Source organism: Sceloporus occidentalis, unplaced genomic scaffold (genome assembly GCF_023333645.1).
Source record: "Sceloporus occidentalis isolate IW3139 unplaced genomic scaffold, rSceOcc1.0.p SCAF_1, whole genome shotgun sequence".
NCBI lineage: Eukaryota > Metazoa > Chordata > Lepidosauria > Squamata > Phrynosomatidae > Sceloporus > Sceloporus occidentalis.
In genome coordinates, this window is record NW_028316981.1 from 318,174,263 (window position 1) to 318,189,762 (window position 15,500).

The 15,500-nt window shown below is 46.5% G+C and overlaps 1 protein-coding gene across 6 annotated transcripts in view; it reads right to left on the minus strand.

Annotated features, from left to right (window-relative positions):
• Positions 1-2,991: 2,991 nt before the first annotated feature.
• The window catches only part of IL11RA (interleukin 11 receptor subunit alpha), a 146,739-nt gene continuing 134,230 nt past the window's right edge, over positions 2,992-15,500 (minus strand). For 3 of the 6 annotated variants that reach the window (XM_089498385.1, XM_089498391.1, XM_089498399.1), the window contains 4 exons: positions 13,953-14,048; positions 12,293-12,395; positions 6,712-6,794; positions 2,992-3,848 (listed from right to left, as the gene is read on the minus strand). In XM_089498385.1, coding sequence (XP_089354511.1) covers positions 3,832-3,848; positions 6,712-6,794; positions 12,293-12,395; positions 13,953-14,048 — 299 coding nt within the window. In that variant the 3' untranslated portion in view covers positions 2,992-3,831. Of the gene's footprint in view, positions 3,849-6,711; positions 6,795-12,292; positions 12,396-13,952; positions 14,049-15,500 lie in introns of those variants that run through there. The other 3 variants (XM_089498406.1, XM_089498421.1, XM_089498414.1) reach the window with 3 other exon arrangements.

A 15,500-nucleotide genomic window follows, 5' to 3' on the forward strand; every position in this document is an offset into this window, starting at 1 on the left:
TGAGGGCTACAAGAATAGCACTGGGCCCCACATCTGGTCACAAGCTAGCCTTGCCCACCCGCTGCCAAGCATGACCTCCTCTCTGCCCACAAAGGTGTGGAAGAGTCTTCTCTGATGAAGCTGCAATCCCCCTCCTCTCACTTCAAACACTTGGATCACAATGCAGACTCCAAAGCACAAGTGTTAAGTGAGGAGGGAGAGTGGATGGCTACCAGAGACAATGGCAGCTTCCTTCTTCAAACCAAACTGCAGGACAGCTTGGGGATGGGCGAGCTGGGAGCCCACAGGCTGTGCACAACCCATGAAAGAAAGAAATGCCCATCTGTGGTACCACTTTTTCCACTGCCTCCCACCCTCAAGTTGTGGGGAGGGCCATCAATCTCCTCAATTTCCTCTATAAAACAGCCTGGTCACAATCCTGCTTTGTTCTTCTTGGCCAGTTCAGACCAAAGCTTGGGTACGTTATTTTTTAAAAAAGACAACTCCCAGCATCTCTCAGCCAGTGTGGCCATGTGCTGACCAGGGGAACTGTAGGCTGGCATCCTATGGGGGGTCTTGCACACATGTTAGTTCTCTTCTGCACATGGTTGCACTTTTTTGGCTGAGGCTGGATGTCTATACTGAATTCCACAAAACAGAGTAATGTATGCAGTGCCATTGTATGCCATTGTGTACTGATTGCATGCTTGTGTATAGTGCATCAATGTGCTATGAGCTTAATTTGTGCAACTTTGCAATTCTGTAATAAGGTGGTGTAGCACAAATGTGGCATAATTCCATGAGTGTAAAGTTATACCAAGTCTTGTAATTGGAGGATCTCAACCACAGTCTGGAAATGAAGTTTCCATGCTCTGGTTCAGAGCTAACACTCTTTTGAACTACACAATCATACCTCTCTGACAACACTTTCAATTACCGAGGCTGTGCCCTGGGATTGTAGTTCCATGAGGCATTTATCAATCTCTGGCAGAAGGAGGGGAGGAAGAGTGGAGGTGGCTGAGGAAGAGGAGGAAGGAGAATGATGGAGGGAGCAAATGGAGGCAAGATTGGTGTGACAGAGGAGGGAGGAAGAGGAGGAAGGAGAAGGACGGAGGGGGCAAATGGAGGCAAGATCAGGGGTGGCGAATGGAGGTGGCTGGAGGGAGGCAAGAACAGGGGTGGCTGAGGGAGAGGAGGAGGAAGGAATTGGATTGGAACGATTTTCAAGTTCCCATCGGCAAAAAAATGGTTCTTTTGAAAAGAACTGCAAGAAAATCCATGGCAAAAAACCCTGGGTTAAGGGGGATTTACACCCCCCCCCCAAATCGGGTTAGAAAACCCCGGCACAAGTGTGAACGACCCCCTGATTCGAGTCATGAAACCCTGGCGCAAGTATGAATGATTCCCCAATTAGGGTCATGAAACCCCGGCACAAGTATGAATGACCCTCATTTAAATTGGATTGGAGCCCAGGTTAAAATGCAGTGTGAATGGGCCCCTAGTTGAGGGAAGAGGATTAGCAATGGCAAAGCCTCCTTCTTTGGAGGTCTTAAAACAGCAGCTGGATAGTCATCTGTTGGGGGTGCTTTGACTGTGAGTTCCTGCATGGCAGGAGGTTGGACTGGATGGCCCTTGGGATCTCTTCCAACTCTATGATTCTATGATTCAAATGCCTGCAGTAAACTACAGATCCCAGGATTTCAAGTGATGGAGCCATGGCAGTGGAAGTCCAACCAAGCTGCTATAATAGTGCAGTACAGATGTCTGTCCACCAACGTGGCTACAACTACCAGAAAGTGAATAACCCCACCATGTTAGTGGCAAGGGACAAAAAGGGCTCCAGGTCCAAGACACACAGACCACCACACTCCCTTTTGTGCACATTCACACATGGAACACCTCACAGAGCCAGTTGCAACTTTCCTCTTCTACCTCCTCCCATCCGCAGCCCTTTCCCAGCTACTCTCTTTTGGACTTTGCTTCCCTCCCCAGTTGGCAGGAAGGACCACTTTGACCCCTGTGCCCGGCTCAGTTCTGGCAAGCCTCCTGGCAGGAGAAAGTGTACTTGATTATTTTTAGCTTCCCTCCTGCCTTTCCCCTCCTCCTGCCATCTGGCGCCTGCCACCACCACCACCGCTGCCTTCATCTCAGGAAGTTTCCATCAAGTTTGATGCCTCAGAGGGTTTGGCAGGAGACGGGGACTGCTCACTACACAGCCCGACCCCACCCGATTGCTGGGCTGGCTGGTGGGTGAGGGGACTTTGGCACAGCTGGATGCATGTCTCTGTGAGCAACGACTCCTCAGAGGGGCCCAGAGGAGCTAGCTGTTTTTGCTGAAACTTGCAGCCTGTCCTAGCTCCATCCTTAGGCAGACAAACCCTAGGCAGGCCAGTGAGACACACACTAACACATCCTGCCTTGTGTGCCTATGCTTGCTGTATTTCCTAATTATACACAGAGGCCTGGAGGCAATGTGCTCTGCATAGAATCATAGCATCCTAGAGTCGGAAAAGACCCCAAGGGCCATCCAGTCCAACCCCAGTCTGCCATGCAGGAATACAACAATTAAAGCACCTCCAACAGATGACCATCCAGCCTCTGTTTGAATGATGGAGTCTCACACAGTCAGAGCTGTTCAACAGTGGACTACCTGATGGACTCTCCATCTTTGGAGGTCTTTAAACAGAGGTTGGATGGGTATCTTTCAGGAGTGCTGCAATTGCGTCTTCCAGCATAATAATGGGTTGGAGCAGATGACCCCAGGGCTGCCTTTCAATCCTATAATTTTATAATTCTACAAAGTGCAGGGGTGACTGAGTTGGGGTCCCCAAATGTCCAAAGAGTGCCAACAAGGGCTCCCTGTCTCCAACTATGCCACTCCTTGCCCTGGCAGATTGGCCAAGCTGTGAACAAGCTATGTAGCACTTACACCAATTTGAGCAGCTTCTCTTGAATGACACGGATGTCCTCATAGAGCCTGACGGGAGGACTACATTTTTTTTACAAAACAAATCAAAAGCCAGGAATTTAATTCTTGACCTGAAATGTCTCATACTGACCAAGTGAACACATATGCACAATCACACCTCACAAATACAAACGCACGCACGCGAGCAAATTCATGAGCTGGTAGCTGTGCCGTATGGTATTTGTCGAGATCTGTGCCACCACCTCCGGTCTCCCTGGCTGATGCTTCCACCCACTCTGGAAAAGGCCCCACAATGCTTTGAGTCCTCTGGACTTCCCACAATGCCCTGTTGCTTCTGGTGGCTCACTGAGCGAGGCTACCTTTGACTTGCAGGGTCACAATTTGAGACTCAAGCAGACAAAAGGTCTACAGTCCGAAAGGGCCATGTTTTAGTCCCATGGGAGTGATGAGGGAAGGAAGGGGATGTTGAGAGGGTGCCAAGTCTGTGAAGCTGAGCCAGGCATGCCAGTCCTTTTGCCCAATGCAATGGCTGCCGTCACCAATGCCTTCTGCCAGGCTTGGTGGACACCAAGACATCAGTTGCAGTTTGGTGTCCATTGCAAAGAACGAAGGTGGACACAGGCCAAGAATGGGTCCAACACCAGCAGCCACCATCCGGCCCGCAGTTTGCATCTAGAAAAGGGATGAGGTACTCCATCAGAGGTGGCACCCCTCCTTTGGTACCAAGGTGCCTTCCCAAAACGTCCTTCAGTTGGGTTACTTTCCTTTTGACTGCAGTGGCTGTTGTGCGTAGAGTGGCCAGGCAAAAAGGTACCCAGGTTGCCTCTCTTGGAGGGTTGATGGGCAGCTGCAGATGAGGAGATGAGTGGCTTGCTGCCCCTCTTGTGGGTGGGCATTGCCCTGCCAGGGGTCCCCGACCCAAGCTACAAGATCTGGGCTTCTGCAGGAGGAAACAATGGAAGAGGGTCAGGGGGGTTTCCTACCAGACAATGGATCACTAATTAAATAGACACCCTGAGGCCTTGCCATTCAACAAAAGAACAATACACAGATTAACATGCAAACCACTTCCTCTCAACCAACAGTATATATATCCCACTCACTTCCATGACAGCATTCTCTGAAGATGCCAGCCACAGCTGCTGGAGAAACATCAGGGATGATGGGTTAGAAATCCCAGGAGTCCAAAAAACTGGAAGGCCAAAGATTAGATAAGGCTGTTCTTGAGGCATTCTGATCCCTTAGGGTGTATCCACACTGCAGAATTACTTCATGTTGCCACCACTTTAACTGCCATGACACAGTTGTAGTTCTGTGAAATATTTAGCCTTCCCTGTCAGAGAGCTCTGATGCTGCACCAAACTACAAATCCCAGAATTCCTTAGCATTGAGCTATGGAAATTAAAGTTGTGTCAAACTGCTTTATTTCTGCATGGTGGCAGCAGCCTTACTCTCCTTTGGATGCTTACAGTATCCTCCAGGGCCAAGTTCAGACAGAAGCTTTTCAACAATTTGTGGTTCATTTTATCCGAGACTATTCCTCGCATTCCCCGAATAAAGAGAGAAGGAAATTTGAGAAGCCAAATGTGTTGCAGACAGGCAGAGAAGAAAGAAATCTAGTGGCACCTGGTAGTGGTGGGGAACTGCAACTCCCAAACATCTAGCAGTCTTCCTAGCTGGCCAAGCCAATGGTGAAGGATGCTAGATGTTGCAGTCCAACTACACTTGAAAAGCTACTGTGAATCTGTGGCTTGCTACAGAGGCCATGAGAAAGTCTCTTTTGTTGGTCTTGCTTCAGGGATAGGGAAGTTGCAAGCCACAGTCCATTAAAGCAGATTGTGTCTGAGAGGCTTGACAGACTGCCCCTTTTAGTGCCATATCAGGGCCGTGGCAACTACATGCTACAGCCCCGATCTCGCCGTCTCCTACGAAATCAAGTGAACCTTTTTGTCTGATACAAAACAACTGTATTCAATTCAAGGTTGTGGAATCTGGGAGCATGGAGCCATGGCAGTTAAAGCAGTGACAAACAGTTTTATTTCTGCAGTGCAGATGCATCCCACATTTGGGAAGGCCTTTGAAATGCCAGAGGAAATAAATAAATGCTCTGCTTGAACAAATCCCTCCCCTTTTGCTCCTTGTACTTCTAAAAATAATTGGAAGCACTGGCTTTACTACGTGGCTGGGTTCCCAGGAATGTCCAGGGCTGCTCTGCATGGAAGGTCTGACTCGCCCCAAATGTAGATGGACAAGGCTGTATTTTTTCCTCCCTGCAGGATTACCAATAAAGCACCATTTTATGGCGCTATGCAAAAAGGAATCATGCTTTTCCAATCTAACCTGCCTGCAGCACTGCCTCTTCTCTCCCTTCCTGCCTCTGTAGTGAATGCCACCGCCTTGGAAAGCTTCCAAAGGGTTGCAATAAAAAGCTTCCAAAGAATTTAGGGGTTATTCAGATGGTGAAAATAATCCAGGTTGAGTCTGGGTCGAATCTTTGTTGATCACATGCATTTCAAATGTACCCGATTACGTTTTTTCTTTGGTGGGGGGGCTGCCAGACCCCCCCCCCCCCACCTTAACCCAGGATAATTGATCTGGTCTTCCCCCCTCCCCAAGTATTCCTAAAAGATTCACCTTGTCGGCTGTGTGAATACCTGATGAAAATGGACCCAGGGTAAACCATGCTTAAACTCTGCATGCCTTGATCATGTTTTGAATACATTTGCATCATCAACTCCATCTTTATTTGTAGCGCTGGCATGTGTGAGCAGCAGAACATGCAGAGATGCATAGAGATGTGGCTCCATAGTGTGAACAAAAAATCCGGAATACGTGAGTGAGATTATTCATATTTTTTCTGCTAAAACAACAGTGTGTGAATGACCCCTTGATCTCAAGACACACTACTGGGCCATTAAGGGGCTGAACAGATTGCTTCTAAGGGGCGGCTTGCACCAGCCCCCTTTCAGGGCCAGATGCGGCCCCAATCTGGCCTTTCTGTGGTGTAAAAAGGAGCCGCAAAAACTGTGGAAAGGGCGCCATAGCCATGGGCACTGTGGCTTTTCAGTGCTCCTTTGGTGCTGCATCATCTGGATGCAGCGCCAGAGGAGCACCGTGATGCCACCCACCATGTGGTGGGGTGCGCGGTGTCACACCAGCATGGGGCAGAGTTGGGGCATGTGTTGTGCAGGTACCATGCCCCCACTCTGCCCCAATGTTGTCCTTTATGGCCAGTCTGTGGAGGCTTTAAATCCCTAGCAATGACTCTACATTCTCCCATTTGGGATGTACTTTGGTTGCAGACGTCATACCTACAATATCCAGCCAGATTTTGGGATGCCATGCCACTTCCCTCATCGCTTCCATTTTAATTTTTTCCCACACCCCCACCCTGGGAAGAGTTGTGGACAAAGTGAAAGCTTGCACAGTCTTGTGGGATTTTACAGGGTGTAGTTATGGTGGGACAAAATGAGGGCATGGCCACATAAATAAGAATGTTGCTGTGGGTTTCCATGGTGGAGCAGAGGGGTTTCGAACAGATGGCCATTCAGACTCTTTATAAACCTCCAAAGAAAGAGAATCCACCACTCTCCAAGGGAGTGTGTCCCACTGTCAAATAGCTCTTACCATCAGAAAGTTCTTCCTAATGTTTGGGTGGAATCACTTTTCCTGTGAATCCATTGCTCCATAAGATGGAGAAGCTGCTGTACTGAATTTCTTTTTCCCCTTTTGACAGTATGAATAAAAGGACGCTTTCTCTCTTTTTCTTCCCTCCACAGAAGGAGAGAAGGGACTGTACTCACTGGGCAAGGATTTCATGTGGATGGCAGCTGCAAGTAGATCATGGTTTTTTGTGGCCTCCTTGCTGTGCTTCTTCATCCGGATCCTTGGAAACAAGGAGAGAATTGGGGATGGGGAAGAAAGAGAGAGAGAACAAGAGAGATGAACCCTTGCAAAGGCAGCTGTAGAATCCTAGAATCCTAGAGTTGGAAGAGACCCCAAGGGCCATCCAGTCCAGCCCCATTCTGCCATGCAGGAACTCTCAATCACAGCATCCCCAACAGATGGCCATCCAGCCTCTGCTTAAAGACCTCCAAAGAAGGAGACTCCACTACACTCTGAGGAAAGAGTGTGTTCCACTGTCGAACAGCTTTTACTGTCAGGAAGTTCTGGCCCAACAAGACCAACCATGGAGTTAGATGAATGCAAGGAAACCTGAAACCATGTGCCCCCTCCCCCCCCCCCCCCCCCCGCTCAGGTTTCACCCTGCCTGCCCTACTATTTATTTATTTATCTGATTATATACTTCACTTTTCTTCTGGGATGGGATCCAAGGCTGTTAACAGCAACTCTCTGGATGAGATCCAATAGTGGTGTTGTGTAGCATAAATCTTCACATGTGATATTGTGTGTTAATTGTGCCACAACCCTTCTGTTGAATGGTAAGCTTTTGCAACTGATTTTTGTTGTTGTTAACTTCTTTCAAGTCAACGTTGACCTATGGCGACCCAAAGAATGAGAGACTTCCAAGTCATTCTGTCCTCAACCGCCCTGCGCAGCTCCTCTAGATTCATGGCCATGGATTCTCTGGCCCCATTGATACTGGTCTAAAAGACCTGGAAGGAACTGGGCTGATCCAGATGCCCCTCCCCCGAATCGCTCCGTTAGCAAGTGCCCACTACAAATTTGAAATCGAATGCATTTTGACCTGCAAATTAGAAATGGAATGCATTCTGTGTCTGCTGGCGAGGTGGCTGCTGCCAATCAAGCTATCGTCATGGTGACGTTTGCAGGGCATCGGGGAAAGTGTCCTCCCTTTTTAAAGAGCCAGGCACAGGGGTTTCAGCGGCTGAAGCAGGGAGAGAGATGCCTCTCTCTCTCTCTCTCTTTTTATAAACCTGTGGGCTTTGGGGTCAGATCTGCCCCTGTCCCAGGCAAAGGATGGGATTGCCATGCATTTTTTTTAATGCTTTTAAAAGCAACATTAGCTTTCCCTTTGCTTCCCTTGCTGTATCTGCTCAAGAAGACAAACCATGTGCATATTTGCTCCAAAAAATTGTTAAAAATGTAACATTGATTGTTTGCAACATTTGTAGCTTCCCCCTCTGCAGAAGGCAAGGAGATCCAAGGATATAAAGTGCAAGCCCAGCTCCATCTGCCTCTGGAATACAAACATAATGTATTCAATGCGCATATTTGCTCCAAAAAAATTGTTTGAATTTGAAAAGGGGGGGGGGGGTTGCCTGACGTGAGCTCCGTTCATGACCTGAATTTTTTCCTCCTGCAAGGGAAGGAATGCCCAGCGACAGAGGGCTTTGGGCAGGGGATGCAGGGAAAAGAGGCTCCTAAAGAATGCCTTCCCTTGCTCCCTTCTTCCCAGGGCTCTTTCCTCCTCCCCCTCCCCTCCAATGAGGGGAGGAAATGCCTTGCCCTTTGCCCACCCTCTGACCTAAATCCCTCCCTCAATTTGCCTCGATCGTGATCGAGGCCAAGTTCTCATTCCCAGGACCCGGGGTTTTCCAAAAGAAACGGTATTTGCGCCGATTTCAAAAACACCGCGCTAGGGGCCATTTACCACAGAACGGGTGTGCAAGCCTCGGATTCGCTTGTGTGAGATTCCGGGTGAGTATGAACTTCACGTGATTGAATCGGTTTGAAAACCGATTTTTTTTTTGTAGTGTGAATGGGCCCAATGATTGAATCTATCCACCATCTGTTTTATGATCTTCCTCTGTTCACTTCCACTGTCTTCCACTTTCCCAAGCATTATAGTATTTTCTAGTGAGTCCTTTCTTCTCATGATATGGGCAAAATAGGACAACCTATGTAGTCATCTGTGCTTACAGGACAGTTTGCTCTAGGATTCATCCATTGGGCATTTTAAAAGTCCACAATATTATCAGAACTTAGAACCACATCCTAAATAAGTCACTTTCCCCCTATCTTCTTTCCTTCTCTGTCCAACTCTCAAAACCACACATAGATATGGGAAATACACTGGCATGGACAATTCTAACTCTGGTATTTAATGATATATTTTTACACTTCAAGATCTTCTCTAATTCCTTCAGAGCTGCCCTTCCAAGTCCTAGTCTTCTTCTGAGGTCTTGACTGCAGTGTCCATTTTTATTCATAATCACCACAATCAATGTGATACAACACCCTTTCTTGTCAAGAAAAAGAAAATCTGTGAGTGTTCTTTGCAGCCTTAATATTAGTATTCTGAATAGCAAGATTATGTTGATCCTGGAAGCCTTTGACTGGCTGGCTGCAGTAAGTAACAAGAGACTGGGATGTTATCCAGCAGTCTTGCTCTTAGTGCCACAGCTGCCCTCAGCAAAGCAAATCTATTTTCCCCGTTATCCGCCGGACTTCCCTTCCCCGGAATTGGAAACCCTGGCTTCTCAATTCAGTTCCAGCACTAGCGACGCCACTAATTTTCATCTTGTTTGCAGTGGAGAGGCTCCAAAATGCAGGTGGATCCCAGCCAGAAAAACACAACAGGCTGGTGTTGGGCTGCAATGTGGATGAAATGGTGGTGGAGGGAAAGGGGAAAGGTTTCTTGCCAGACTTTCTGGCCTAGACCTGGTCAGAATTCCCTCTGGTGTGGATCTTCTGAATGTGAGAGTCCTGACCTCAGAGCTGCCATTAAGGTTTGGCACAGCAGGATAGTTGCTTGGAGAGAAGAAAGACATGCCACTCCCTGCAGATGATGGTGGTGGCGGTGATGCGGAGGAAGCACAAAAGCACTGCTTCTCCCCAAAGCATCCAGCAATGAAGATCAACCCTTGGTGAGATTTGGGGGGTCCTTTCCTCCACATAGAGGAGTGTCCATGAGTGGATTGGGGGCCCGTTGACAGTACATTGAGGGCTTTTCTTCAGGGCACCCAAAATGTGATAGCTATGGATCCCAGCAGGACTGGGTTGGAGCAGATGATCCAAATATTCCCTCCATATCTACTCTCTGTGTATGTGCCTTCAAGTCGCCTCTCCAGTTATGGTGACCCCATGAATTCCATAGGGTTATCTTAGGCAGGGAAAATTCAGAGATGGTTTTGGCAATTCCTTCCACTGAAACAGATCTATAGCACCCATGATTGGTTGGCAATCTCCCATCCAAGGACTAACCAGGGCTGACCCTGCTTTGCTTCCAAGATTAGAAGGGATCTGATGCCTTTAGGGTAATTAAGTCTACTAGATCTACTAAATCAAATGTGGAGAAAGTACTGCCCTTGGGCAAAATAAGGCTGCCAGGTTGAAAACTGGAGAGGATTCCTGTAGCTTTAATGCCAGTGTAGAAAAAGGAATTTCAGCAAGGTTAGCTTAGAATCTGGCTGAGTGACAAGTAACCCTTTGTGAAATCTCCTCTTCTACCTATCCATTATAAGTACAGGAGCCCCCTCTGGTTTTTAACCTGGCACTCTTATGGCCACAAGTAGTCCCCAAGGTTATTTTTTCAGTTCCCTAAATGTTCCCTAGCAACTCCTCTCCTTTCTAATGACATTTTGCCCCCATATATTTCAAATGTCCACTAGGAAGATTTGAAGGAGCAATTTTGTCATAGAATCATAGAGTTGGAAGAGACCACAAGGACCATCCAGTCCAACCCTGTGCCATGCAGGAAATCCAAATCAAAGTATCCCCGACAGATGGCCATCCAGCCTCTGCTTAAAGACTTCCAAGGAAGGAGACTCCCCCACAGTCTCCAAGGGAGTGTGTTCCAATGTCGAACAGCCCTTACTGTCAGGAAGTTCCTCCTAATGTTGAGGTGGAATCTCTTTCCCTGTAGCTTGCATCCATTGTTCCGGGTCCTACTTCTAGATCCCTTCCATGGATATTTGTCAGGGGTGGCTTCCATCTGTCGGGGATGCTTTGATTTCCTGCGTGGCAGAGGGTTGGACTGGATGTCCCTTGTGGTCTCTTCCAACTCTATGATTCTAATATTCTATTTTAGGCTGAAAAGAGGCCTTTTCTAAACAGAAAATGAACCAGATGTTGACTTCTGGATCATGTCCTGTTAATAAAAAGCCCCTCAAACAGCACAAAGGAGGTGAAATGTGATGAAATTTGCCTTCCCCTATAACCCCTCGGTGGACTATTGAGGCATTTGAGGGCAATTTTATTTTTGGATTTTTTTTCTAGAGTTGGGGATGTGAGGTCCTTCCAGGTCAACTGGGGGGCTAATGCAACCCCCCAACCTATATAGTCTCCTAAAGGACACTTTTTATTCAAAGGGGGCTTCTCCTCCCCGCAAGCCAAGGTTCCTGTCCCCAGTCATCAATGAGGGTGTTATTCTACCCCCAATAGCTTCTTTTGCCTCTAATTGAACCTTGATATCAAACTCCATACCTTGGCACATAGTCCTGGATGAAAGCACTGGGTGTAATTCACCCAGGAAGTGCCAAGATAGGCAGGAATAGATTTGACATTTAAATCTATTTCTCCGGTTTCAGAGGCAAAGATGGCTCTTCTACTTGTTGCCATCCAGACACCAAAGAGGCAAGCCATATGGATCTGCCACCTCTTTTATTTAGTATGCTACATTTTATGGCATAGGGTTTGCTCTTTCCTCCCCATGGAAATTTCCACCTTTCAGATTCCCAAGAATCTGCCTGCAAAGTAAAAAGTTTAGAGGGCTGTTGAAGCCATGATTTTATCTAGACTCCTCAGAATTACTAGCATTCTTAGTTGACTTTCTCTGCAATTTCCCCTCTGATCTGGACTTCTGGTCTTTGCATTGGTACCGTATGGTCCCCATCATTCTAATCTCTATCCCATTTAACCTACCTTTAATTTGTTCATGTCTGAGTGGGTGCTTTGTATGAATGTTACAATTATTATTATATTATATTTTCTTATATTCCGCCTTTCTCCCAATATAGGGACTCAAGGCGGCAAACATGTATAAAACAATACAGTCGGCCCTTCTTATACACGGATTTCTTATACACGGATTCAAGCATACATGGTTTGAAAATGTTCAAAAAAAGTATAAATTTCAAATATCAAACCTTGATGTTCCATTTTTTATAAGGGACACCATTTTGCTATGTCATTATATTTAATGGGACTTGAGTATACATGGATTTTGTTATACACGGGGGATCTTGGAACCAAACCCCAGCGTATAACAAGGGTCCACTGTACAATTTAAAAACAGTACAAAATATAAAAATACATAAATATAAAATTTAAAAAAACAATTAAACAATTTTAGGGATTAAAACAGTTATAAATTCAGGAATTTAGTTTCTTGGGCCTGGTAGACGAAGGCTGAAAGATCCTTGCTTTTTAAAGTTACCAAAAAGCCACCTCCCTGCTTCCTTGAGCCAATTCTCATATCAAAATTAATCTGGAGCAAAATAGGTAACAAGGGGCACCTACCACATCAGAAAAGCAAAGACCAGAATGGCCGCAAGGACGAAGAAGGCAAAAACACCCAGTGAGACCAGAACTGCCACTTTCTCCGTGGGATCACTGCGACCTGCTGGAAAGAGAAGGGGAAAGGTGATCCTTCGGGTCTCCTGCTTCTGCAAACTCCTCACCTCCTGCCCCACTACAGGTCTAGGGCCCCATGTCAGGATGCCCAACCAACTTGCATACTAGGCTGGCCAAACTGTGGGCTGTGGGTGGCACATTGCTTCCCCTTTACAGCCCTTATTTTATGGATCCCCATAATTTTTCTTAATCAACATTATGAATTTTCGTTCACGAAGTAAAGCCAGAGGGAGAGGTTTGATGTCAAAATCCAACACCTAAGGTTGCCAGAGGGAAAACTGGAGAGAGTTCCTGTACTTTTCAAGGTTAGGGAGGAGAAGGGATTTCAGCAGGTGTGCCTTGGTATCTGGTTGCATGACAAGCAACATCCGCTGAAATCCCCTCTTCTGGGAAATTATTAAGGATAAAGGAGACCTCTCTAGTTTTCAGTCTGGTGACTCTAGTTTTGTCTCTTTCCACAGTTTTAATAGTTTCACAGTAGTTATACATTCATCTCCATTCAGTTCAGTTCAGTTTCTTTCAACTAAGGAGCAGTACATCAAAGAGTATTTTCATAACTATCAGGCAACTTCATTTAGAATCCACTTTTCCTGCCTTTGATCAGTAGTTGGTAACAGTAAATCAGTCAAATCCACCAATAACGATTAAAAGGGGTTGGTGATGGCATTTGCTGGCTGCAGATACATGGTAGCTGATGCTCCCAATCTCCTCCACTTCTACTTTTCTCCAATCTCCTAATTTTTTAAAAGTTATCGAAAAACTAGAAGTGGGAACTAGATCTTTGTGGATTCCTTCGATTCACTCAAATTCCCGAGTAAGGCAAGAGGCTTCACAGACAATTTTGAAGTCCCTCTTCACACCACCATTGCCACCACTGGTGGCAAGAAGGCTCTTGCACTTACAATTTGTTAGCCAATGGAAGGCTAAGTCAACCTTGGGGCCTTCCTCTAGGATTGAATTTACAACATTGTGGTGCAGGACCAGCATTTAACCACTGCGCCACCAGGGCTCCTTAATGCAATGCAGCTGTTCACACAGCCGTCATGTTGTGCCATCCAATGCGTAGCATAGCTGCAGCAGTGGCAAACCACTTGCTCTAAGGCCAGAACAAGGGACCTCAACCACATGGCACAATAAGACACATTTTAAACACATTTAAAGGATGGATCTGGAGCTCCTGGAAAGATCTGGAGCAAACAGGGTGGTTTTTAAAATATGTTTTAAGAGGGGTATATCTTGAATTTGGTGCTGAATGGATTGGATATTGTCCAGACTGTTCACACCAGATTCAAGGATTGGGTGCTGCATCATTTGGACCCCATGCCAAGAGAATGGGGAGGGGCTATTTTATTTGGCTGCAAATGTGGCCCCCCCCGATAAGCTCTCTGAAATTAAATCTGGCCCTTAGGCTGAAAGAGCACCACCCATTCCTGGTTTAACATTATTTCAAATGTCCAGAGCAGAGTTTATTTTAGGAGATGTTGCTCCCCTCCATCCAGAAGTGTCTGTTGTGTCTTGTATTTGTGGGGAGATCTTGCGTACGTACCAACCAGCTCATTGTTGGGGGCCAGAGAGGGCTCCTCCGCTGGACTTTCTGGCTCAGCGACAGCGGTGGCAGCTTCACTGGGTGCCGCGGTTTGTCCTGAAGAAAGGAAAGGGAAGATTTGCACGATGGAACTGCCATGGAGAAAGGAAGTCCTGGTGGAAGACCAGGTTTAGGCTCATGGGTTGGTCTGAGGAGAAGCTTGCAAGAATGAAGAGTCCAAGGCCTACAAAGCCCACCCCTGTGCAATGCTGGCAATCAAGAGTTGAGGAAAGTACAGACTCTGGTGGCCCCAACTTTTCTTTTGTGACATTATATGCCTCCCACTCCAAATGGCCAGGCTGGGATTTGGAGCCTGGTCTCCATTGCTCAAATCACTACAACACACTGGCTCCTGGTGCACACAAAACGCCTCCAGGAAACACACAAAAGTCACCACCTGAAGTCATTTCCAATTGCTACCAGAGAGGGGGTGTTTTAGCAAACAAACAAACAAACAAACAAACAAACAAACAAACAAACAAGCATGCTACTCCAGGAGACCTGTTAGAGGACTGACCAGCCTTCCAGGGAAATGTTTTTGCTAAGCGACCCCTTGCCAAAATGGGGAGCTGCAACTGGACATGAAGCAACTAGTGCTTTTTGTCTGATTTCTTTTTGGCCAAACATGACCCCATGTGACCTGTTCCAGGTGCAGATGGAGCAAAAATTGCTCCCTTTCTCCACAGCAGTTAGCAATAGCAACTACATTTTTATACTGCTTCTCAGTGCACTTGAGCACTCCCTAACCGATTTACAATCTGTAAACTAATTGCCACCAACAAGCTGGGTACTCATTTGAGCGACTTCGGAAGGATGCAAGACTAAGTTGACCCTGAGCCCCTGGATGGTATTAAACTTACAACCTTATTTAAAAAAATCAATCAGTGATACCTTTATTGGTCAACTGAAATGCACAAAATACTTGTTGCAAGCTTTCAAAGCTCCATGGGCTTCTTTATCAGGCAAGATGTTACAAAATAAGAAGGAAAGAATTGGAGATGTTAGTCAGATATCTCCATGTTGTTTCAGTCCTAAGTAAAAAAGGTATGCTGGGGAGGATATCTTTTGCAGGCAGGTTCCTCCTCTATCTATCCATGTGGCAATAGGGAGAATTTCAAAGTCCAGGAAATTTAAAGTCTATTTCTATCTCAACAGGGACCCCTCTTTTGCAATTTTTTGTTGTAAATTTGAAAATCTTTGTAACATCTTGCCTGATGATGAAGCCCATGGAGCTTCGAAAACTTGCAACAAGTATACTGTGCATTTCCGTTAGCCAATAAAGGTATCACTGAAGGATTTTTGTTTGGATTTATTAAATGGCCAACACAGCTACCTCTGCATGTTCACAACCTTATGGTTTGTGAGTGAGTGGCTGTAGTACAGGCATTTAAACACTGCGCCACCAAGGCTCGCCCCTGCTGTAAGTTGCTCTACCATCCTCATCAAAATAAGTTTAAGTGGCAGTCCCTGCCAGAAGAGGTCAAATTTAACATCCAAGAGACAGGAGAG